Source organism: Balaenoptera borealis (assembly GCF_965194805.1).
Source record: "Balaenoptera borealis genome assembly, chromosome: 3".
Classification (NCBI taxonomy): Eukaryota; Metazoa; Chordata; class Mammalia; order Artiodactyla; family Balaenopteridae; genus Balaenoptera; species Balaenoptera borealis.
Genome location: NC_138866.1, coordinates 143,442,845 through 143,467,148, shown reverse-complemented (window position 1 = coordinate 143,467,148; position 24,304 = coordinate 143,442,845). Strand labels below are relative to the sequence as shown.

General features: G+C 54.2%; 1 protein-coding gene across 17 annotated transcripts in view; it reads left to right on the top strand.

Annotated features, from left to right (window-relative positions):
* KLHL25 (kelch like family member 25) overlaps positions 1-24,298 on the top strand; it is a 52,975-nt gene extending 28,677 nt beyond the window's left edge. The window contains exons 2-8 of one of the 17 annotated variants that reach the window (XR_014243578.1): positions 1,252-1,318; positions 1,949-2,032; positions 2,126-3,433; positions 7,602-9,406; positions 14,499-14,671; positions 23,060-23,266; positions 23,474-24,298. Coding sequence is in view for 14 of the 17 variants with exons in the window: in XM_082388938.1 (XP_082245064.1) it covers positions 7,613-9,382 (1,770 nt within the window). In the remaining 3 variants the exon portion in view is untranslated. Of the gene's footprint in view, positions 1-1,251; positions 1,319-1,364; positions 1,614-1,922; positions 2,033-2,125; positions 3,434-7,601; positions 9,407-14,498; positions 14,672-23,059; positions 23,267-23,473 lie in introns of those variants that run through there. The other 16 variants (XR_014243576.1, XR_014243577.1, XM_082388938.1 and 13 more) reach the window with 16 other exon arrangements.
* The last annotated feature ends 6 nt before the right edge of the window (positions 24,299-24,304 follow it).

Genomic DNA, 24,304 nt, shown 5'->3' with positions numbered 1-24,304 from the left:
ACTGACCTTATTTCTTTTCATTTTTTTTTCTTTATCCTGTTCCACAGCCGTGATTTCCACCACTCTGTCTTTCAGTCAGTTATTCGTTCTTCTGCCTCAGTTATTCTGCTATTGATTCCTTCTAGTGTATTTTTCATTCCAGTTATTGTATTGTTCATCTCTGTTTGTTTGTTCTTTAAATCGTCTAGCTTTTTGTTAATCATCTCTTGTATCGTCTCAATCTGTGCCTCCATTCTTTTTCCAAGACCTTGGATCATCTTTACTATATCATTACTCTAAATTCTCTTTCAGGTAGGTTGCCTATCTCCATTTCATTTAGTTGTTCTTGTGGGTTTTTGTCTTGTTCCTTCGTCTGGAACATATTTATCTGCCATCTCACTTTGTCTAACTTTCTGTGTTTGTGGTTTCCTTTCTGCTGGCTGCAGGATCATAGCTCCTCTTGCTTCTGGTGTCTGCCCCTTGGTGGGTGAAGTTGGTCCTGGTGTTTGTGCAGGCTTCGGAGGGACTGGTGCCTGCCCACTGGTGGGCCTGCCCACTGGTGGGTTCAGCTGGGTCTTGTCCCTGTAGTGGGCAGGGCCGTGTCAAGTAGTGTGTTTAGAGGTGGCTGTGAGCTCTGTAAGGCTTTAGGCAGCCTGTCTGCTGATGGGTGGGGCTGTTCCTATCCTGCTGTTTGTTTGGCCTGAGGCATTCCAGCACTGGAGTCTGCAGGCTGTTTGTTAGGGCCAGGTCTTGATGCCAAAATAGTGACCTCCAGGAGAGGTAATGCTGATCAATATTCTCTGGGGCCTCTGCCACCAGTGTCCTTGCTCCCTCCCCAGTCAGCCACAGCCTACCCCTGCCTCCCCAGGACACCCTCCATGACTCATAGGTAGGTCCAGCCTTGGCTCCTATGGAGTTACTGCTTTGAGCTGGGTCCCAGTGTACATGAAATCTTGTGTGCGTCCTCTAAGAGTGGAGTCCCTGTTTGCCCCAGTCCTGTGGAGTTCCTGCACTCAAGCCCCACTGGCCTTCAAAGCCAAATGCTCTGGGGGGTTCCTCCTCCTGATATCAGACCCTCAGGCTGGGGAACCTGACATGGGGCTCAGGACTCTCACTCCTGTGGGAGAGCCTCTATGATATAATTATTTTCCAATTTGTGGGTCGCCCACCTGGTGGGTATGCGATTTGATTATGTCGTGAAAGCCTCCCTTCTGCCATCTTGTTGTGGCTCCTTCTTTGTCTTTGAATCTAAAGTATCTTCTATTTTTGTAGGTCCCTGTCTTTTTTGTCGATGGCTGTTCAGCAGTTAGTTGTGATTTTGGTGTTTTCATGAGAGGAGGTAGGCTCAAGTCCTTCTACTCCACTCCATGTTTTCCAGAAGAGAGGGGCTTCCTTTAGTTTGGATGTTTGCTGTCTCTTTCTTCAGCGTGTGCTGGCGGTTATCCCCTTGATATGGGGTGTGCAGGTGCAGTGGCCCTTGTGCACTCCCGGGATGGCGGGGGCAGTGCTTGGTGCCTGTTCGCAGGTCTCGTAGTAGTAGCTGCTCTCCATGTATTCCTGGGAGACTGGGGGCAGCGCTTGGCACCCGCTTGTGTGTCTCATAGCAGCGACTCACGCCCACCCCTGGAACTCTGGTAGGCGGTGTCCTGTTGCCTGGGAGCGCTCACAGGGAAAGAAGCTCTTTTGGTGGTCCAACTCCTCTCCTCATGCCCCCTCCCCGTAATGGCGCCTTGCCTCTCTGGCAGGCCCAGGCTTCTTCCAAGTACCCCCTCAGTGGCCACACTCCAGCCTCTTCAGGCTGTCTCCATGCAGCTATCCCCGGTCCTCTCCCTGGGTCTGACCTCTGAAGCCTGAGCTTTAGCTTCACCCAGCCCCCACCCGCACCGAAAGATGAGAGTCTCAGGCTGGGGAGCGCAGGGTGGCGGTGCTGACCTCCTCTGCAGGTTACTCTCCGATTTGCCTTCCGCAGACCAATTGCTGCACTCTCCTCCGAGGCTCTGAAGCTCCCCCTCCGTCCAGGCTCATCTCCCTGCCGGTGAGGAGACTTCCCAAGGTGCGGAAATCTTTCCTCCTTCACAGCTCCCTCCCTGGGGCGCAAGCCCCATCCCGATTTCTTTCTTTTTCTTTCTCCTTTTGTCCTACCCAGTTACATGGCAGTTTCCTTGCCCTTTCAGAAGTCTGAGGCTGTCTGCTGGCGTTCAGTAGGTGTTCTGTGCGCATCGTTCCACTTGTAGGTGTATTTTTAATGTTTTTGTGGGAGCAGGTGAGCTCCCCATCCTGTTCCTCCGCCATCTTGATCCCATCCCTTCTATTTGGTGCATTTTAACCTCTTTCCTGTAGGTAAGGACTGCAGTCGGGGAAGCGGAGCTATTGTCGGAGGTGGATCAGTACCTCTTAGCAGGATGATAAATTGCTCGTCAGGAGCATGGCAGTGTCATGCAGTTAATTTATGTGCCTTAAATCCATCAAAACCCGGGATGACACTTAGGTCATCAAAATAGTCCTGAGATACGTACAGCTTGAGAGTGTCTGATTTTTGGGGGCCCCCAAAGGCAGGGGGCCATGGAGACAGGCTTCCAAGAGTCTGGACAGACCTGACTCTGCACACACGCTTTTGGTGCTCACCCTTCCTGCCACTGGGAACCTTTTGTCTTATACTGTCTTTGGATCCCCCAGCCCCTGCATAGGGCTGGGTGTGTAACTGGTACTGAACACTGGAAATCACCTCATGAAGCCCGTTCTTGGTGTCTAGGGTGGCCTCCCCTGGAGGTGGAAAGGGTGGCAGGACTCGCATAGCGAAGACCCCTTACTAAGGCCAGCAATCCTGATCCCTGATTCAGGAACTGACGTCCCAGTGATCCTTTCACTAGTTGGGACTCCTGGTGGCAAGTGACAGAAAGGAATGGGGCGGACTGGCTCAGGTCAGCAGGCATGAGGGCCCCGCTCTCCTCCTCTGTGCAGCTCCCACCTCGGGCAGCACTCCCGCTCCCAGCCTCGGTTCAATCTGTCAGCAGCCCCAGTAACAGAGCCTGCCTCACCCCCTGCAGCTGAGTAAACATCGTAGACTAGAGTCTCCTGGGCCCATCCTGGGCGTGGGGCCCGTCAGAGTGTCCTGGGCTCATCCTGGGCGTGGGGCCCGTCAGAGTGTCCTGGGCTCATCCTGGGCATGGGCCCATCACAGTGGCTGGGAGGATGCTGGAGCCCAGGGATGCACCACTTCGGCCAGCCCGGTGCCCCGCCTTGGATCCCGTGTCTAAACAGCCTGGAGTGGAGGAGGGTGGTTCCTGAGAACAGCTGGATGTTGGGGCAAGCAGGAGGGGGCCGTGCTGGCTTGCGTGTCCACCATGCACGCCCGTCGTCACAGCTACCTCGGCAGCATGCACAGCCATCTCAGCCTGCATCTTCTCTGGGCCTGGAGGGCAGCTGGGCGAGCGCCGCAGTGGATGTCAGTGAGGTGAGCTTTATGCACCATATGCGTCTCAGCTTGGTCATTTAGTCCAGTCAAGTGGTCACTCTGTGCCGGGTCCCATCAGCACCACACACGGTCCCCGCCTTCAGGGGCCAGAGATGCAGGAGGCAGATAAGCACATGATGCTAAGTTGTGACGGGTGCTGCGAAGGCAGAAGTAGGGGAGGTGTGGGAGGGGGTGACCTCAACAAGGTGGCCACTCTCAGGAGGGCGAGAGTGAGCCACTCAGGAAAAATGGGGTGGGCAGGGGAGCGTTCCAGGCAGAAGAACAGCATGTGAAAAGGTCCTGAGGCCAGTGACAAGTCCAGCGCAGCCTGAGGGGCAGCTCTTTGGGACGTGGCAGGATGTGAGGACACAGGGGTAGCCAGTGGAGACCTGGAGACCACAGTAGGGACCTGAGATTTTACTGAGGGTGCTGGGATGGCCCTGGAGAGTTTTGAGCTGGGTGTGCTGTGATCCAGGTGATGCTGTTTAAAAGGTAACTCTGGTCTCTGGATGAATTTAGACCCTGGAGGGCACGAGCAGAAGCAGAGGCTGGCGAGGGGCGTTTCTGTTAGTCCAGGGGAGAGACGGGTTGGGGGGAGGGTCAGGTCCAGGACTCGTGTAGGAGGCGCGGCCACAGGACATGTGGTGGGCTGGTTGAGGGGATGGTGGGATCTGAGCACCAAGGAGTGTGTTGGTGGCATTTCCCAGACGGGGGGAGGAACAGATGTGGGGGAAATGCTGGACACGTTGCGGTGGAGGTAACGATTCGGCTTCCGGGTATTTTCTGGTGGAGGTGGGGCGCACAGCATCCAGGGCCCCCGGCTTTCAGGCCTGTCCTCCCACACCGCTGGCCTGGAGCTGAAGGGCAGCCCCGGGCACCCGCGGGCCTGGGTGGAGACTCGATTCGCAGTCTCTGCGGCCCCCTCCCTGTGTCTGGGCCTCAGCCTCCTTGTCTGTAAACTGGGGCCAGTGAGACTCTCCACTCCCCCCCAGAATCCTGGTGCTTCGGGGCTGTCCCTGGGAGACTGGCTCAGGTCCGGGCGCCTCCTGGGAGGAGGCGGGACAGACAGGGGAGCCGGCCCGCCTGGCAGGTGCTGCTGCCCTCGGCTCTGCGCAGAGGAGCCTGGGCTGGCAGCCGTCTGGGGGGGAACCCGCTTGGGTGTGTCAGTGCGTCGCGGGCTCTCGGCCGGGGCAGGAGTTGGCGCAGTGGGCAGGCATCCTGGTGCTGAGCGAGACAGAGCCAGCTCAGGGGCCCCGGGCTGCCCACTCAGCGTTGCCCTTGCAGAGGTCACCACTTGACCTCATTCTCAGGGCAAACGTGGCTGCTCTGTTGGGGTTTGCCCTGCTTTTTGGCACCTTCTCAGTCTTTGAGTCCTGCTTCGCCCTGCCCTTAACGCCCTCCTAAGGGAGTCTCCGCCTGGATCCCTCCCAGGGCGGCCCTGTTCACAGCCCCCCAGAGTGGAGGGGGGCCCAGTCCATTCCCGCAGCCTCAGTGCCGCTGCCTCAGCGTGGACCTGGGCCCGGGAGGGAAGCGTGCCCCACGGGGTCAGAAAACCCGAGGGCCTTCGCCTGACGGGCTGAGGGTGTGTGTCCACATGTGACTGTGGGAGGAAAGCAGGGCCGTCCACTCTCTGGCTAGCCCCACGGCCAGGCCCCGTGGGCAGCCTCCGAGCGCACCGCCCCCCAGGAGCAGCTACTAGTGACGTCCTGTTTGCACGGCAGAGAGCTGGCAGTCCAACCCGGGGCTGTCTGTAAAGTGAGTCCAGGAGGAGTTGGGCACCACGCGTGGGTGTCCAAGCCCCAGCATTCAAGGCTACGTTCACGCGGAGCTCAGAAGCAGCCTGGTTTCCTGGCTGGGGTGGGGCACAGGGCGAGGGCAGTGAGGTGCTCAGGGACCCAGAGCAGGTGGGGCCTGTGGAACAGCAGGAACCGAGGTCAGGCCTCAGCATCAGGGCCCTGAATTGGAGTCCTCGGAGCCAGTCCCCCAGGTGGCACACAGATCAAAGGCCACGTCCCTCCAACAGCCCAGACACGCGGGAGCCGGATGGACAGTCACCGGGTGGATGGCCACATTTGGGAAAGTGCCCGGTGATCAAGGAGGCAGAAGCCGGAACGAGGATTTAGCAGTCACGTGAGATTTGGGGAGCCGTGCGGCAAGGCTGGAATTCAGGTTGGGCAGTTCAGACCCGGGGGGGCAGGGGGGCTTCCCAGGAAGCCTCTGCGGCCAGGTCAGCGCAGTCTCTCATCTCTGCAACGCCTGGCCCCAGGGCCAGGCTCAGGGGTCAAGCTCTGTAAATAATTGCCAACAAGTGAGGGACTCTCAGAGGCCCGAGCAGAGCAGGGACTTTGTCTTACAATAGAGAAAACTAAGTTGCAGAGGCGGGGAGAGGTGCCCTAGGGCAGGTGGTAGACTGGGGACCACCGTGTCCAGCCTGGACGTCGGGTCCAGCACTCTCCCGCCCCTGTGGGCTGCACACGGACACACACACCCCCCTCAGGCGAACCTCTAACCTGGAGCTCGGTGCTCCGCGGTGGCAGGTTTGCACTGCAGGGACCCTGACGGGTCATCGGCCCGCAGTCTGCCTGGAGTTCGGGGGCCAGAGCAGCAAGGCCAGGCCCAGCCCCTGTGTCTTCCCTGCCCCAGCCCGGGAGCAGGGGCCTTGCCCGGGCAGCTCTGTTCACGTCACTCGGTGGCTTCCCTGGCTCTTTGCCAGGAGACGAGTGAGCAAGGGAGAGAGCAGTGCACTTGGACGGTAATTTACAATCCAGTGAAGCGTGAGATCGCAGCCTTCCTTTACCAGGTTATTACTTAAGTACAAGATTGACTTGGAGCGGGGAGTGGGGGGAGTTTACACTTCTGAAAATAAAAATGAAAAAGAAGGGGTTTTTCTGGCCTCCTTACCAGCGGGAACGAGGAAGCCCAGGCTTTTGGGGTCAGGACGCTGAATGCAGTTTGCTTTTTGGCCACTTTCTCTTGAGGCCTAGGGTCTTTGCCTGCCGTCTGGCTGAGCCTCATTCCCATAGTACCACAGCGGGGTCTTGGGTCATGCCATCGGCCAGACTTTAATTCAAGTGCTTTGGAATCCCCACGTTCCAGCGTGTGACGAGCCTGTGTCTGTCTGCTCTGGGGACCCCCACTCGGAGCCCCAAGTCCCGGGCCTGGCAGAGGACGCCAGACGAGGGGGCAGGTGGAGCGTTTGCTGTGGCCCAGGAGCCTGGAGTCGCCTGTCGGGACCAGGGAGGCTCCGATGGCTGCAGGTTTTCCTGCTGCTTTGGTTGAGGCAAATCTGGATTGCTTTAGCGTCCCACTGTCACCCAGGACTTTGTCTTGGCTTCCCCTGGGGACCTCGGAATCGAGCAGGTGTCCAGAGGGTGAGCCGCAGGCTAGCTGGCCTCATCTCCACACCTTGCTTATCGCGGCTGGGTCCGGAGGCCTCTGGAGAGCCCTGGATTTGCAGAACGTGTCCATGCTGAGCGCTTGGGCTGTGACAGCAGTTCTTGGGGAACTTTCCAAGGGCAAGGGGTGTGAGGGGCGTGGCCAGGGCTGCTTGGAGCCCAGCTCAGGACAGGGCGCGCTGAGAGCAGAGGGGGGCGTAAGGCTCTGCTTGGGGTCTGTGGCTCCTTGGGAACGGCTTTCAAAAGTCCCCCTGCAGGAATCCCAGTCTCCTTGGGCGAATGGGGGGGTAGAGATTGGGCTGGAACGACAGCCCACGAGGGAATTCCGGCTGCAGCGTGTGAGGCAGCCACTTTGCATCTCTGAGCCTTGGCTTCCCCGGCTGCAGAATGGGGCCACACAGTAGCAGCCCCGGGCAGTGGAATACGTCCAGAGCACACGCTCCTTAGCACTGCCCTGCTGTCTTCTTAACCAGGCTGGGGACACTATTGCACGTTCTAGCAACCACGGGAGGCAGCTGCAGCTCGAGGTCACCCAAGGAGGCTCATGTCCAGAGCTGGTGCAAAAGCGGTTGGTCTGAACCCCAGCCTCTACCATCCGAGTCGTCTTTGGCTGGCAGATTGAGGGGTGGGGCTTGGGCTGGGTTTGGCAGAGCCGAGCAGAGAGCAGGGGAGGAGGGGGCGGGCCGGCCAGGCTTGGGGGCTGAGCGGGGAGCTGCGGGGGCGCCAGGCCCTGGCCCCTCTCACCTGTGGCCTTGTCCCCCGCCCCCCGGCAGGTTGGCTCAGCATGTCGGTCAGCGTCCATGAGACCCGCAAGTCGCGGAGCAGCACGGGCTCCATGAATATCACGCTGTTCCACAAGGCCTCGCACCCCGACTGCGTGCTGGCGCACCTCAACACGCTGCGCAAGCACCGCATGTTCACGGACGTCACGCTCTGGGCCGGCGACCGCGCCTTCCCCTGCCACCGCGCCGTGCTCGCCGCCTCCAGCCGCTACTTCGAGGCCATGTTCAGCCACGGCCTGCGGGAGAGCCGCGACGACACGGTCAACTTCCAGGAGAACCTGCACCCCGAGGTGCTGGAGCTGCTGCTGGACTTCGCCTACTCGTCCCGCATCGTCATCAACGAGGAGAACGCCGAGTCGCTGCTCGAGGCGGGCGACATGCTGCAGTTCCACGACGTGCGCGACGCGGCCGCCGAGTTCCTGGAGAAGAACCTGTTCCCGTCCAACTGCCTGGGCATGATGCTGCTGTCGGACGCCCACCAGTGCCGGCGGCTCTACGAGTTCTCGTGGCGCATGTGCCTGGTGCACTTCGAGGCCGTGCGGCAGAGCGAGGACTTCAACAGCCTGTCCAAGGATACCCTGCTGGACCTCATCTCGAGTGATGAGCTGGAGGCCGAGGACGAGCGCGTGGTCTTCGAGGCCGTCCTGCAGTGGGTCAGGCACGACCTGGAGCGGCGCAAGGCCCACCTGCCTGAGCTGCTGCGCAGCGTGCGGCTGGCCCTGCTGCCGTCCGACTGCCTGAAGGAGGCCGTGTCGGGCGAGGCCCTGCTCATGGCCGACGAGCGCACGCGGCTCATCGTGGACGAGGCGCTGCGCTGCAAGGCCCGCATCCTAGAGAACGACGGCGTGGTCACCAGCCCCTGCGCCCGGCCGCGCAGGGCCGGGCACACGCTGCTCATCCTCGGGGGCCAGACCTTCATGTGTGACAAGATCTACCAGGTGGACCACAAGGCCAAGGAGATCATCCCCAAGGCGGACCTGCCCAGCCCCCGCAAGGAGTTCAGTGCCTCGGCCATCGGCTGCAAAGTCTACGTGACCGGGGGCCGGGGCTCCGAGAACGGCGTCTCCAAGGACGTGTGGGTGTACAACACCGTCCACGAGGAGTGGTCCAAGGCGGCGCCTATGCTCATCGCCCGTTTCGGCCACGGCTCGGCCGAGCTGGAGAACTGCCTCTACGTGGTCGGGGGGCACACGTCCCTGGCTGGCGTCTTCCCGGCCTCGCCGTCTGTCTCCCTGAAGCAGGTGGAGAAGTACGACCCCGAGGCTAACAAGTGGACGATGGTGGCCCCGCTGAGGGATGGCGTCAGCAATGCCGCGGTCGTGAGCGCCAAGCTGAAGCTCTTTGTCTTCGGGGGGACCAGCATCCACCGGGACATGGTGTCCAAAGTCCAGTGCTACGACCCCGCAGAGAACCGGTGGACGATCAAGGCCGAGTGTCCCCAGCCTTGGCGGTACACCGCTGCCGCTGTCCTGGGCAGCCAGATCTTCATCATGGGAGGCGACACGGAGTTCACAGCCGCCTCGGCCTACCGCTTTGACTGCGAGACCAACCAGTGGACGCGGATCGGGGACATGACTGCCAAGCGCATGTCCTGCCACGCCCTGGCCTCGGGCAACAAGCTCTACGTGGTGGGGGGCTACTTCGGGACCCAGCGGTGTAAGACCCTGGACTGCTATGACCCCACCTCAGACACGTGGAACTGCATCACCACCGTGCCGTACTCGCTCATCCCCACGGCCTTCGTCAGCACCTGGAAGCACCTGCCCGCATGAGGCGCACCTGTAGAGCCCAACCAGGTGAGCCCCCGCACCCCAGGCCTGATCCCACTCCGGGTAAAGGCTGCATCTTCCGCGGAAGGCCGGGCGAGACAGGTCAGCAGGTGACTGGGGGGCTCTGGGACCCTTTTTCAACTCTGGAGCCGGAGCCTGGCTCTGCCCCTTACTTGCAGTTGATCTTGAGCAAAACACATAACCCCTCTGCCAAATGGGGGTGACCATCTTAGACTGGGGCGGTGGTTCCCAGGCATGGCCGCAGGTCAGAGTCCCCGGGGGGTCTTTTGACAGTCCTGTGTGGAGTCTAGGCCAACCTGTGAAGTCTGAGGGCACAGTCTCCGTGCAAGGGCACCCTCCCTCTGACACCAGCTGCGAGGTCGGTGTTGCCCAGAACCGTCTCAGATCCAGCACTCACTGGAAGGACTCATGAATGCGCTGAAGGCATGTGTGCACGGTTATGGTTTATTATGGGCAAAGGATACAGATTAAGATCAGAGGGCAGAGATGCATGGGTCAGAGTCCTGGACTGGGGTCCAAATGCAAAGCATCCCTTGTCCACTCCCCATGGAGTTGGGACACCGTTACTCTCGCAGCATCAGCGAGTGACGGCACGCACGGAGTGCTGCCCGCCAGGGGAGCTCACAAAAGCTGCGATGTCCAGAATTTTTAGCAGGGCCCCATCACGTGGGCATGACCGATTGATCATGTTACTCTCAAGTCAGCTGGTCCAGCGTGACCCAAAGCCCCCACCCTAAACAAAGACACTCCTATCAGGTGTGACCCAGATCACCTCCCAGAAGCCAAGGACAAAGGCCAGATCTCTGTTGGGGCAAGGCCACAAATTCCATCCTGCTCAAATGCTTAGCCCAGGCCTCGCGCTAGGCCATTCGGGGCCTCTGGGGCCCAGGCCTCAGTAGCCGTTATAGCTCCAGGTGAGTCCAGCGTGCAGCCAAGGTGAGAGCCCTACCCTGGGGGGCCCATGAGAAGCAACAGGAGGGGAGTGGATGGAGGGCTCAAAGGGAGGCGGGAGCTGGCGCCCTGGGGCCGGGTGCCACTGTGGACATCTGGTGGTTCCAGGGCCCTGGGACCAGACGGCCCTGGGATTGGGTCCTGCCTCTCCTGGGGGCAGCTGTGTGCTCACTGGTGTGCGAGGGAACCTCTTGTCTCCCATCCCTCCGCAAGATGGAGAGAAGGCCGTCCTCAGAGCGGGCGTCACGATTACGTGAGGGAACAGCCCCCCAGCAGGGCTTGCTGCAGTGCTGCCCCAGTTACCCCGAGTTATCTTGCTCTCTGTTCTTAGCGCCAGCATTATATGAAATCATTGCCTGAAAAGGGAAGGTGACAGTGGATGCCAGGGGCAAAGGGACACATTCAGGCGCTCTTTCCTCTGGGTGACAGAGGAACAGGGAGACAGGAGGGACTTGCCCAGGTCTCAGGACGGGTGCAGAGTCAGGGGAAGGGAGAGGGCGGAAGGAAGGACCAGCATATCCTGGAGGGCCTCTTCTGAGGGGTGGGCAGGACCTTTCTTGCAGCCCCGCTGGGGCAGGAACCACAGCAGGCACTGAGGTTCGATTAGGGTGTCCTGAGCCAGCCTGGCAGGGGCGCAGGGGCAGGGGCTGGAATGGAGTGGTGGACTCGTGGGCACTGGAGAAGGTCGTCCACGGTCAGGTCCCAACTCTTAGCCCTCCTCGGGTCCTTGGCCCTTGGGGCGGTGAGGTCCGGGGACCCCCGGTGGATGGGAGTCAGGAGGCGTAGGTCCCGGGGGCTCTAAGAAGCGGGGTCAGTGGGAGATCCCAGGGTCACGCAGGGGGAGCCTTCCCACCCGGCCCTGGGCTGTCCTGTACACCGAGGTGCTTCTCTGCCCGGCTGGCCCCCCCCACCGCCCGCACCTGCCTTGTGCTCCTGCCACCCTGAGGAGCCAGCCCCGTGCCGTTCAGGTCACAGGAACCCCGTCAGGAGCTGGCCAGAGCTGAAAAATTAATTTCCTCAATGACCTGGCGGCTGCTGACAAGAACGCTGAAAGCTCTACACGGCGGAAGCAATCATACTTAGCTGGGATTGCTTCTGAATGGAATCTGATGTTTCAGCTATTAAATCAAATCCAGCCGTGCCTTCGAGGCCCTTAAAGAGATATGTCTGCTGGCAGGCAAGGCAGGACCCAGCGAAGGCATCAGATGTGCCATACAGGGTGTTTGGCCTCGTAAAGGCCAGCCTGGATGAGAATAGGCTTTGTTCTCTTTTAAGGTTTCTCTGTTTTGTTTTAATGTGCTCTCTTCCTCTTTGGGAGAAAAATCTGACCAGCAAAATATCTTGGTCCTGAGGAATGGGCTTCAAAGAGAACACTGGCGTTTCCTTGTTGAGTCCCTGTTCCCACACTCTGGGAACTTAGGCTGGTCACCTGTGGGGCCCAAAGGCTCCTCCCATCTCAGGCCACCCAGCCCAGGCCAGGTGGCTCTGACCCTGTCTGGTGTTTGCCCATCCCTGGGACCTGGGAGGGCAGTTCTTCCCCAAGGGGGAGAGGGTGGGGGGTAGGTCAGCCAGACCCAGTGAGCCCTTTACTTTTCCAGGACTTCCCCCCATTTCAGGGACCGTGGAAGGGTCTGCTCTGACTCTTGCTGGCTGCTTGACCCTGGTTGCTTAACTTCTCTGAGCTTCAGCTTTGTCATCTGGAAAACGGGAATAAAAACTGTATTACTCACAGTAGTTGAGGAGGAGAGACCGAGTGAGGGGCTGGGTTCAGAGTCCACCTTTATATGAGGTTGCGAGGAGGAGGGGATGGTGGTGATAATGGTTTCGGGATGCTTTGGGCGCAGGGACCTCTGCATGTCCCTGGGCCAGCCCCTCCTTCTGGAAGGGTCCATCCCTCACGGTCGGGATCGCACTTGCCATTGCCTGGCTGAGTGCCACACGGGCCTTGTTCCTTCCGTGCTCCCCAGCCCACGGCGTGGGTGCTGTGGTCTCAGGAATGAGGATGTGGCGGGCACTGGGGTAGGAAGCTGATGCCTGGGCCCGTCCGGCCGTCCCTCAGCTCCTGGGAAGTGGGGCTGTGTGGCAGGAAGGCTCCCTCGTTCTGCTGCTGCTGGGGCAGTCGCCACAGTGCTGCCAGGACCCGCTGGAGGAGCAGCCCTCACTCGGAAGGCCGCAGACCAGGTCCTGAGGGTGGTCCTGAGCCGGGGGGCTGCGGCAGGTGGGGGGGATGGGAGGGGCCTGTGACAGCAGGGGTGGGTAAGGGGCTGGGCCCATGCACCCTCGAAAAGGCTGCAGGTCGTGACGAGCAGAGATCAGCATGCCTGCTGCCCCTCCGGCACGGGCCCCCCACTCTCCACCCAGCCTGGCTGCCGGCCGGAAGTCCCGTGCCGGGGCCAGAGAATGGGGTCTGTACCCAGTGCGTCCCCCGAGTGCCCCTCCCTGCTCTACTGTCCCAGTCCCTGCTGCAGGCATAGGACCAGCCTGGGGTCCTGTCTGCAGTGCCTCTCTGGTCCCCGAACCCCACGTCCATCTCTTAAGACTCCACTTAACTTCAGGAACCACCAGCCAGAGCCCTGCGCTCTGCACCCCCTCCCCATCACCCTGAGTGACTTCCCCCGTTCGTCCCCAAGTGCTTTGTTTCCCCATCTCGGACACCACTCGTGAGCTCTGGGTGGTGCCTGCATCCACGCCAGGTGCCCCAGTCGTGAGCTCATTTAACCCTCTCAGAAGCATTTGTCACCGGTGCTGCTGTTACGGAGCTGGCACCCGAGACTCAGCGTAGGTGGTTGGCATCACGCTAACAGCTGGTGAGGGTTGGAGTGGGATCTGAGCCCTGGAGCTGCCTCAGGCCTGCAGGCGTCTCTGGAGACCCGGGCACTGGGCTCCGCACATCTGCACCCTGGTGCCGAGTGCGGGCCACACGGGTGCTGCCCAGCAGTGGGGGCGGAGTGCTGTGCTGGAAGCTGAACGCCGGCAGGACCTCCAGGGCCAGCCCTTAGCTCCCGTGTCACATCCGATCCTTGTCCCTAGGTGACAGCGGCCAGCGGTGGCAGGAGGCCCCTGGAGCCGGGGTGGGCGCCCATCTCCCCGGGCTACCCGCCAAGTGTAGACTAGCTGTGAACGTTCTTTTCTCTTGTTCTCTCCCGCTGAGCTCCCACCTCCCCCAGCCTGCCTCTGGCCTGAGGGCTTCAGAACATGGGGCAGGGGTCCAGGTTGCCGGGAGCGCTCTTCTTCTTACGGGCATTGTTGGAACCCAGACACTTGGGGTGCCGGGACACGGGCTCCAGCCCCTCTCTGGGAAGGGCTGAGCCCGTCAGTCCCCTGGGGGGCCCTGCAGGGGACTCAGTTGCCACCAGAGGAGGGCTGATTCAGCACATCCTGTCCTGCCTTAAGAGAGATTGCGGCCGAGAGGCAACCCCGGAGCACAGGATTCAGGGCTGGGCTGGTGTGGCCGGGGTGGGGGGGCGGTGCTCGGGGCAGGAGGGCAGGCCTTTTGCAACACGCCGCGTCCACCCATCCGCCCGCGCACCCACGGCCTCCCGTTCTGCCCATGTTCACCAGGGCCGCCCTGTGCCAGGCCCGCGATGGGGACGGCGTTAGTGGCTGTGGTCCGCACGGCAGGCCCCCACCAGCACGCCACGGGACAGCGAGGGCATTCACGGGGCTGGCCAGGGCCACTGTGCACGGGCGGTGGGCTAGACAAGTGTCCTGTTGACTGAAAAAAAAATGCACAACCTAAAGGTTGAGAATTATGTTTTATTTGGCGGACAAAACTGAGGACTTAAGCCTGGGACGCAGCCTCTCAGATAGCTCTGAGGGGCCGCTCCCAAGAGACAGGGGGGAGCCAGCACATATAGGAGTTCTTGCAACGAAGATCAGGTAGTCAGAACATCAAAAGAATATTGTTAAAGAAACCAGACCTCTCAAGTTAAGGAATTTGGCGCTTCTCTGTGTATGGGAAGATGCAAGAGTCTGGGCTCACTGAATTCATTCCTTTAAGATGCACTTCAGCTGTCAGGGGTCCAGTATCCTGTGCTTTCCCATCCTGAGTCTCCTCAGGGCGCACCGTCAGGGGCAGCTGCAACATCCTTTGTTTACTGACGTGGCGGGCACCATTTTTTCATTGATACATGGTCCCATTTCACAGATGAGGAAACCAGGCCTCAGAGAAGCAACTGCCAGAAATCAGGGTGGCGCAGACCAGGATGGCCATGGGACGCGCCTGAGTGATCCGGGCAGTGCGGCTCCCCAGCTCCTCTGCCTTCAGGGTGCCACCTCTTCCTCAGCAACTCGGGACAGCCCAGAAGGGCCACCCCCCAGGTCAGGATCCCACAGCCCCTCACCCCTGGCACAGGGGGCTCTGAGGCTTGGCTTGGGGCCTGCCCCGAGGGGAACCCCATGTCTGCTTGGTGTTCTGGGGGGGTGGTGGGGCAGGCCCCCAAGCTTTGGGTTCACCACCTTAGAGCTTCTCAGGATGTTTAGGGGCCTGTGAGGAGCTTGGAGGGATTTGGGGGCCCTTCACCAGCCCCACTGAGAACACAGTGGTCGCCTTGCCCAGCCCACACGCATCTGGGAGCTTGCTGACCCCCTGGGCTCGACCAGCTTCCAGCAGAGCTTGAGTCCGCCTTCCAGACGCCTTGGGAATGAGGGGCGCATCCCACTTGAAGGAAACAGGTCCACAGGTCCCAGTGCTGGCTTGAATTTTTTTCATTATAATGTTACTTAAATACGTACAGACTTACAACTAGATGTAAGCTCCCTGTGTTTATAGCTCTTTCACAGCTGCAAAGCTAACAATTGTAGAGGTGAAATACACCCAAAGACATGAGACCGAGAATGCGGTCTCCACTAACTGACGCTTTGTGGAAGTTGTGTTGCCTCCCTCTGCCTCTTGGATGGCTAGATATGCAGGTTTGTGGGGAGCTCAGCCCGCCTGTGCAGGGGACTCCTTCTCTTTTCCCTTTTGGAGCCGCCGTGAGACCCCTTTGGGCAGCTCGGCGTGGGTGGAGGCGGGGGGACATATCTGTGTCCCCTGGCACAAACCTGCCTCCTTGGTCTAGGGCTGCCTCTGAGCCCGTGGCACTCAGAGAGCTGGCCAGAGTAAGTGTGCCGTCTGGCATTGTGGATGGGTGGGGAGTGGGGAACGCCCTTGGCAAGAACCCCCAGCTCCCTCCCCCGGTCCTCCAGAGAACCTGTTTTTAAAATAGAATCCCACAGGGGTGTGTCTGCCTGTGGAGGCTGAGTGGGCAGTCCGCCCATCGCTGTCCTGAGTGTTTCCCCGCTCCCCACCCCTCTAGGTCCTTCCTGGGCCTGCTGTATCCTTTCTCCACTAGGTGATCAACTCAGGAGCTGCTACCCCAGCCAGGGGCACCACCTCCTGGACACAGGTCCACGGCCACATCTCTGCTTGGAGTCGGGCTAGGTTATGCCGAGCTGTCGCTGTGGGTTGGGCTTGAGAAATGATCACACTGGCCAGCTGCGTTTTCTTCGTTGCTTCCAGGACATTCTACACTAAGCCTTTCACGTGCATTAGATGGCTCTGTCCTTCTCTGGGAGAAGGCAGGTATCTGTCCTCATTTTCCACAGGAAAATGCGAAGCTCAGAGCAGATGCCACACTGATTGAGAACCCAGCACTGGAGTGTGAGCTTCATGACCGTGGGGACCGTCTGACCTCACTCACCACTGCATCTGTCCTGCAGGGTCTGGGTTGATGGGCTGTGCAGTAAATATTTGTCGAGTGCAGGAATGAATGCGTTGGCTGCTGCCCACAGCTGTACTGTTCTTCCTGGTGACCTGACTGGCCGTGACCATGTCTGCCCTCCCTCTCTCACCATTTCCACCTCACTGGCCTGCATTCAGATTCTCAAAAATATCAATACCAGATTCCTACTCCCAGGCCTTTGCACATGCCATTCCTTCTGCCTGGAGTGCTTTTTGCCTTTCTGGCAAACTCCTGTCTGTCCTGCAGGTCTCAGGTTAAATATTACCTCCTTCCCATACCCTCCACCAAAGTAAAAGAAAGTCCTCTTTCTAATCTCTAATTTTTTTTCTCTTTTTATTATATATTCTATTTTATTATTTTTTAAAATTTTATTTTATATTGGAGTATAGTTGATTAACAGTGTTGTATTAGTTTCAGGTGTACAGCAAAGTGATTCAGTTATACATATACTTGTATCTATTCTTTTTCAAATTCATTTCCCATTTGGATTATTATAGAATATTGAGCAGAGTTCCCTGTGCTGTACAGTAGGTCCTTGTTGGTTATCTATTTCCAATATAGTAGTGTGTACATGTCAACCCCAAACTCCCAGTCTATCCCTCCCCCAGCCCTTCCCCCACTCATGGTAACCATAAGTTTGTTCTCTAAGTCTGTGGCTCTGTTTTGTAAATAAGTTCATTTGTATCATTTTTTTAGATTCTGCATATTAGCGATATCATATGTTTGTCTTTCTCTATCTGACTTACTTCACTTAGTATGATAATCTCCAGGTCCATCCATGTTGCTGGAAATGGCATTATTTTATTCTTCTTAATGGCTGAGTAATATTCCATTATATTTATGTACCACATCTTTACCCATTCATTTATTGATGGATATTTAGGTTGCTTCCATGTTCTGCCTATTGTAAACAGCGTTGCAATGAACATTGGGGTGCATGTATCCTTTCGAACCATGTTTTTCTCCAACTATATGCCCAAGAGTGGGATTACTGGATCATACGGTAGTTCTATTTTTAGTTTCTTAAGGAACCTTCATACTGTTCTTCATAGTGGCTGTACCAATTTACATTCCCACCAACAGTGTAGGAGGGTTCCCTTTTCTCCACACCCTCTCCAGCATTTATTGTTTGTAGACTTCAATGATGGCCATTTTGACTGGTGTGAGGTGATACTGTAGTTTTGATTTGCATTTCTATAATAATTAGTGATGTTGACCATCTTTCCATGTGCTTTTTGACCATCTGTATGTCTTCTTTGGAGAAATGTCTATTTAGGTCTTCCGCCCATTTTTTGATTGGCTTGTTTTTTTGATATTGAGCTGCATGAGCTGTTTGTAAATTTTGGAGATTAATTCCTTGTCGGTTGCATCCTTTGCAAGTATTTTCTCCCATTCTGTGGGTTGTCTTTACGTTTATGGTTTCCTCTGCTGTGCGAAAGCTTTTAAATTTGATTAGGTCCCATTTGTTTATTTTTGTTTTTATTTACATTACTCCGAGAGACGGATTGAAAAAGATACTGCTGTGATTTATGTCAAAGAGTGCTCTGCCTATGTTTTCCTCTAAGAGTTTTATAGTATCCGGACTTACATTTAGGTCTTTAATCCATTTTGAGTTTCTTTTTGTGTATGGTGTTAGGGAGTGTTCTAACTTCATTCGTTTACATGTAGCTGTCCAGTTTTCTCAGCACCACTTATTGAAAAGGCTGCCTTTTCTCCATTGTATATTCTTGCCTCCTTGATCATAGATTAATTGACCGTAGGTGCATGGGTTTATTTCTGGGCTTTCTATCCCATTCCATTGAGCCATATTTCTGTTTTTGTGTCAGTACCATACTGTTTTGATGACTGTAGCTTTGTAGTATAGTCGGAAGTCAGGGAGCCTGATTCCTCCAGCTCCATTTTTCTTTCTCAGGATTGCTTTGGCTATTTGGGGTCTTTTATGTCTTCATACAAATTTTAAAAAAATTTTGTTCTAGTTCTGTGAAAAATGCCATTGGTAATTTGATAGGGATCACATTGAATCTGTAGATTGCCTTGGGTAGTATACTCATTTTGACAGTATTGATTCTTCCAATGCAAGAACATGGTGTATGTCTCCATGTGTTTGTGTCAGCTTTGATTTCTTTCATCAGCATCTTATAGTTTTCAGAGTACAGGTCTTTTGTCTCCTTAGGTACGTTTATTCCTAGGTGTTTTATACTTTTTGATGTGATGGTAAATGGGATTGCTTCCTTAATTTCTCTTTCTGGATCTTTTGTTGTTAGTGTATAGAAATGCAACAGTTTTCTGTGTATCGATTTTCTATCCTGCAACTTTACCAGATTCGTTGATGAGCTCTAGTAGTATTCTGGTAACATCTTTAGGATTTTCTCTGTATAGTATCATGTCATCTGCAAACAGTGACAGTTCTTTTCCAACTTGGATTCCTTTTATTTCTTTTTCTTCTCTGATTGCCGTGGCTAGGACTTCCAAAACTGTGTTGAATAATAGTGGCGAGGGTGGACATCCTTGTCTTGTTCCTGATCTTAGAGGAAATGCTTTCAGTTTTTCACCGTTGAGAATGATGTTAGCTGTGGGTTTGTTGTATATGGCCTTTATTATGTTGAGGTATGTTCCCTTTATGCCCACTTTCTGGAGAGTTTTTTTTTTTTTATCATAAATGGGTGTTGAACTTTGTCAAAAGCTTTTTCTGACTCTATTGTAATGATCATGTGGTTTTTATTCTTCAGTTTTTTAATGTGGTGTATCACACTGATTGATTAGCGGATATTGAAGAATCTGGGCATCCCTGGGATAAATCCCACTTGATCATGGTGTATGATCCTTTTAATGTATTGTTGGATTTGGTTTGCTTGTATTTTGTTGAGTATTTCTGCATCTATGTTCATCAGTGATATTGGCCTGTAATTTTCTTTTTTGTGGTATCTTTGGTTTTGGTATCAGGGTGATGGTGGCCTCATAGAATGAGTTTGGGAGTGTTCCTTTTTCTGCAGTTTTTAAGATTAGTTTCAGAAGGATAGGTGTTAACTCTTCTCTAAATGTTTGATAGAATTTGCTTATGAAGCCATCTGGTCCTGGACTTTTGTTTGTTAGGAGTTTTTTAATCACAGTTTCAATTTCAGTACTTGTGATCAGTCTGTTCATATTTTTTATTTCTTCCTGGTTCAGTCTGGGAGATTGTACCTTTCTAAGAATTTGTCCATTTCTTCTAGGTCACCCATTTTATTGGCATATAGTTGCTTGTAGTAGTCTCTTATGATCCTTTGTATTTCTTTGGTGTTGGTTGTAACTTCTCCTTTTGCATTTCTAATTTTATTGATTTGAGCCCTATTCCTTTTTTTCTTGATGAGTCTGGCTAAAGGTTTATCAATTTTGTTTATCTTTTCAAAGAACCAGCTTTTAGTTTCATCGATCTTTTCTATTGTTTTCTTCATCTCTATTTCATTTATTTCTGCTCTGATCTTTATGATTTCTTTCCTTATACTAACTTTAGGTTTTGTTTGTTCTTCTTTCTCTAGTTGCTTTAGGTGTAAGGTTAGGTTTTTTGTTTGAGATTTTTCTTGTTTCCTGAGGTAAGATTGTATTGCTATAAACTTCCCTCTTAGAACTGCTTTTACTGCATCCCATTGGTTTTGGATCATCGTATTTTCATTGTCATTTGTCTCTAGGTATGTTTTGATTTCCTCTTGGATTTCTTCTGTGATCCATTGGTTGTTTAGTGGCATATTGTTTAAGCCTCCACATGTTTGTGTTTTTTACAGTTTTTTTTTCCTGTAATTGATTTCTAATCTCATAGCATTGTGCTTGGAAAAGATGCTTGATATGATTTCAGTTATCTTAAATTTACCAAGGCTCACTTTGTGGCCTAGCATGTGATCAATCCTGGAGAATGTTCCATGTGCACTTGAGAAGACTGTGTATTCTGTTGCTTTTGAACAGAATACTCTATAAATTAAGTCCATCTGGTCTAATGTGTCATTTAAGGCCTGTGTTTCCTTATTGATTTTCTGTCTGGATGATCTCTCCAATGATGAAAGTGGGGTGTTAAAGTCCCACACTATTATTGTTACTGTTGATTTCTTCTTTTATGGCTGTTAATATTTGCCTTTTCTCCTCCCTTCACTTTCAGTTTGTATGTGTCCCTAGATCTGAAGTGGGTCTCTGGTAACATATATATGGGTCTTGTTTTTGTATCCAGCCAGTCTTTGTCTTTTGGTTGGAGCATTTAATCCATTTACGTTTAAGGTAATTATCAATATGTCCTTATTGCCATTTTGTTGATTGTTTTGGATTTGTTTTCCTAGTTCTTTTATCTTCCTCTGTTGTTTTCTTGTGATTTGATGACTAACGTTAGTATTGTGTTGTATTCCTTTTTCTTGTTTGTGTATTGTAGATTTTTGGTTTGCAGTTATCGTGAGGTTTTGAAATAGCAGTCTGTATATAAACAAGATTGTTTTAAGTTCCTGTTCTTTTAATTTCAAATGCATTTCCAATATTCTGCATTTGTGCTCTCCCCTTCTCACAGTTGCTGGCTTTGATATCATATTTGTGTGTAGATGACTTCCTGCCTTTACTGTATGTTTGCCTTTATCGGTGAGCTTTTCCATTTGTAATTTTCTTATTTCTAGTTGTGGCCTTTTCTTTTCCACCTAGAGAAGTTCCTTTAGCATTTGTTGCACAGCTGGTCTGGTGGTGCTGAATTCTCTTAGCTTCTGCTTGTCTGTAAAGCTTTTGATTTCTCTGTTGAATCTGAATGAGAGCCTTGCTGGGTAGAGTATTCTTGGTTGTAGGTTCTTCCCTTTCATCACTTTAAATATATGGTGCAACTCCCTTCTGGCCTACAGAGTTTCTGCCAGACAATCAGCTGGTAACCTTATGGGAGGTACCTTGTATGTTATGTGTCGTTTTTCCCTTGTTGTTTTTAATACTTTTTCTTTGTCTTTAATTTTTGTCAGTTTGATTACTGTGTCTCTCGGCGTGTTCCTCCTTGGATTTATCCTGCCTGGGACTCTCTGTGCTTCCTGGACTTGGGTGACTGTTTCCTTTGCCATGTTAGGGAAGTTTTCAGCTATTTTCTCTTCAAATATTTTCTCAGGTACTTTCTCTCCCTCTTCTCCCTCTGCGACCGCTATAATGCAAATGTTGGTGCGTTTCATGTTGTCCCATAGGTCTCTTAGACTGTCCTCATTTTTTTTTTTAAAGATTTATTTATTGATTAATTACTATGTTGGGTCTTCGTTTCTGTGCTAGGGCTTCCTGTAGTTGCGGCAAGCAGGGGCTACTCTTCATTGCGGTGCGCGGGCCTCTCACTATTGTGGCCTCTTTTGTTGCGGAGCACAGGCTCCAGACGCGCAGGCTCAGTAGTTGTGGCTCACGGGCCTAGTTGCTCCGTGGCATGTGGGATCCTCCCAGGCCAGGGCGCGAACCCGTGTCCCCTGCATTAGCAGGCAGATTCTCAACCACAGCGCCACCAGGGAAGCCCTGTCCTCATTTCTTTTCATTCTTTTTTCTTTATTCTCTTCTGTGGCAGTGATTTCCACCATTCTGTCTTCCAGCTCACTTCTCTGTTCCTCTGTCTCAGTTATTCTGCTATTGATTCCTTCTGGTGTATTTTTCATTTCAGTTATTATATTGTTCATCTCTGTTTGTTCTTTAGTTCTTCTAGGTTTTTGTTAAACATTTCTTGTATCTTCTCGATCTGTACCTCCTTTTTCTGAGATCTTGGATCATCTTTACTATCATTACTTTGAATTCTTTTTTGGGTAGACTGCCTGTCTCCACTTCACTTACTTTTTCTTCTGGGGTTTAATCTTATTCCTTCGTCTGGGACATATTCCTCTGCCATCTCATTTTGTCTAGCTTTCTGTGATTGCAGTTTCTGTTTCACAGGTTGTAGTTCTTCTTGCTTCTGCTCTCTGCCCCCCAGTAGATGAGGCTGTCTAAGAGGCCTGTGAAGGCTTCCTGGTGAGAGGGACTGGATCCTGCCCACTGGTGGGTGGAGCTGGGTCTTGTCCCTCTGGTGGGCAGGGCCATGTCAAGGGGTGTGTTTAGCAGACAACTGTGTGCTCAGGAAGACTCTAAGAAGCCCACCTGCTTATGGGTGACGCTGTGTTCCCACCTTGTTGGCCATTTGGTGTGAGGCGTCCCAGCACTGGAGCCCACAGGCTGTTGGGTGGGGCCAGGTCCTAGTGAGGAAATGGTGGCCTCTGGGAGGGCTCATGCCAATGAGCACTCCTCAGAACTATCGCTGCCAGTGTCTTTGTCCCCACAGTGAGCCACAGCCCCCTGCCTCCACAGAAGACCCTCCAGTACCAGCAGGTAGGTCTGGCCCAGGCTCTTATGAGGTTACTGCTTTTTTTCTGTATCCTGCTTTGCATGAGACCTTGTCTGCACCCTCAAGAGTATGGGTTCTGTTTCCCCCAGTCCTGTGGAATTCCTGTGATCAAACCCCGCTAACCTTCAAAGCCAGATTCTCTGGGGGCTTTTCCTGTTGCCAGACCCCCAGGCCGGGGAGCCCGACATGGGACTCAGAACTTTCACTCCTGTGGGAGAACTTCTGTGGTATAATTATTTTCCAGTTTGTGGGTTGCCCACTGGCGGGCGTGGTATTTGAATTTATCGCAATTGCGCCTCTCCTACCATCTCTTTGTGGCTTCTTCTTTGTCTTTGGATGTAGGATATGTTTTTTGGTAGGTTCCAGCATTTTTTTGTCAATGGTTGTTAAGCAGTTGTGATTTTGGTGATTTTGTAAGAAGAGGTGAGCTCACATCCTTCTGCTCCACCATCTTGTCTCCGTCTCCTCTAATCACTGTTTTATACGCTACTTTCTTCCATGTTTTATTGGCTCCTTTTTTTCCTTTGCACTTAGTTCAGTTTCACTTGTTCATAGGTTGCCGGTACAGAGGCCTCTCACCCAGGACTTCAGACAAGCATTCCTAGTGTGAAATGGCTCTCTACTCTCTAACTTTTTATTTTTCACATATAGCTCTTTTGTTAGTGTGTGATGGCTGTATACATTTATTCGAACAAGCTTGCAGTTTCTCCCACTGAAGGATGATCCATGGAGACAGCAGTAGCCGTGTCTGCCCTTCCTGTTTCCCCAGGCCTGGCACGGTGCCTGCCGGTTTGAGGGTGCTCAGGTACACATGGCTGGAGAGGCTGAATGGACCCATGAATAGTTCCCATATGCTAGGTGAGGAAAGCATGCCTCAGGAAGGTTACGGAACTATTCGGGGCTGCACTGCTGGTAAACGAGAGAGCACCGTTCTCACACCCAGGCCTTCCACTCAGGGCCTGAGCTCCAGCCCTTCCCTGTGGCCTCTTGATCATCATCTGGTTCCAGGTTAGGACAGAACATTGTCGGCATGATTCACATTCTCTCTCTCTCGCTCCTCCACAGACGCTGTGTGTTTCTCCCCACCCCACGGCTGCAGCCCTCACTGTTGCACGGTGGCCCTGACCCTGTCTGCCATGGCGGGAAGCTCAGCCCGGCCCCAGGCCAGTACTCCGAGCAGCCGGAAACCGGCCCCACCAGCTCTGGGTGGCTTCGGGGGCTGCTCTGAGCTTCAGAGAAGAAAATCCGTCTCCAGCGCCCTGTGTGTCTGGCCGAGGCCTTTCCTGCTTTGCACTGGTTTGCGGGGGAGAGGACCTTTCAAGGGGGGCGTGGACGGACGCCAGGACTCCCTCAGCCTCGGGGAGAAGGACACGTTTGCAGAGCTTTGAGGTCGCCTATTTCAGCAAGTTCTGGACTGGGATGGGGGGCTGGGTGGGTGTGGGGGGGTGTCCCTGAAGGGGTGGGTGTGGCAGCACTGACAGCATGGTCTTTGGCTCAGGGCTTCCCTATTGGTGTTGTAATGTCTCCCCACAGATGATGTCCCAGGCCTCTGGGAAACAGGTGCATCGGGGCTGAGAGCAGATTGTGCCGCGGAGAAAGTCGGCACGTTAAGGGATGGAACCCTTCAGTGACGCCCACCAGTCTCCATTAGCAAATGACACCCAGACCCCCAGGGTTAATAGGCCCCTCCCCAGAGTCGGGCCTTGCCCCCAGTGACCTCACCACCTCCTGGTCAGGCCAGCTACGCCCTAGGATACTGTGCCTAGGTGCAGATGCACGTGGAGACCAGGGGATGCACCATCACCTCCACTCAGAGCCCAGCCCACGAGGCAGCAATGACCCCATCTCCTGACAGGAGCACGGTCACCCTAGAATATGGCACTACCCTCCAAGACC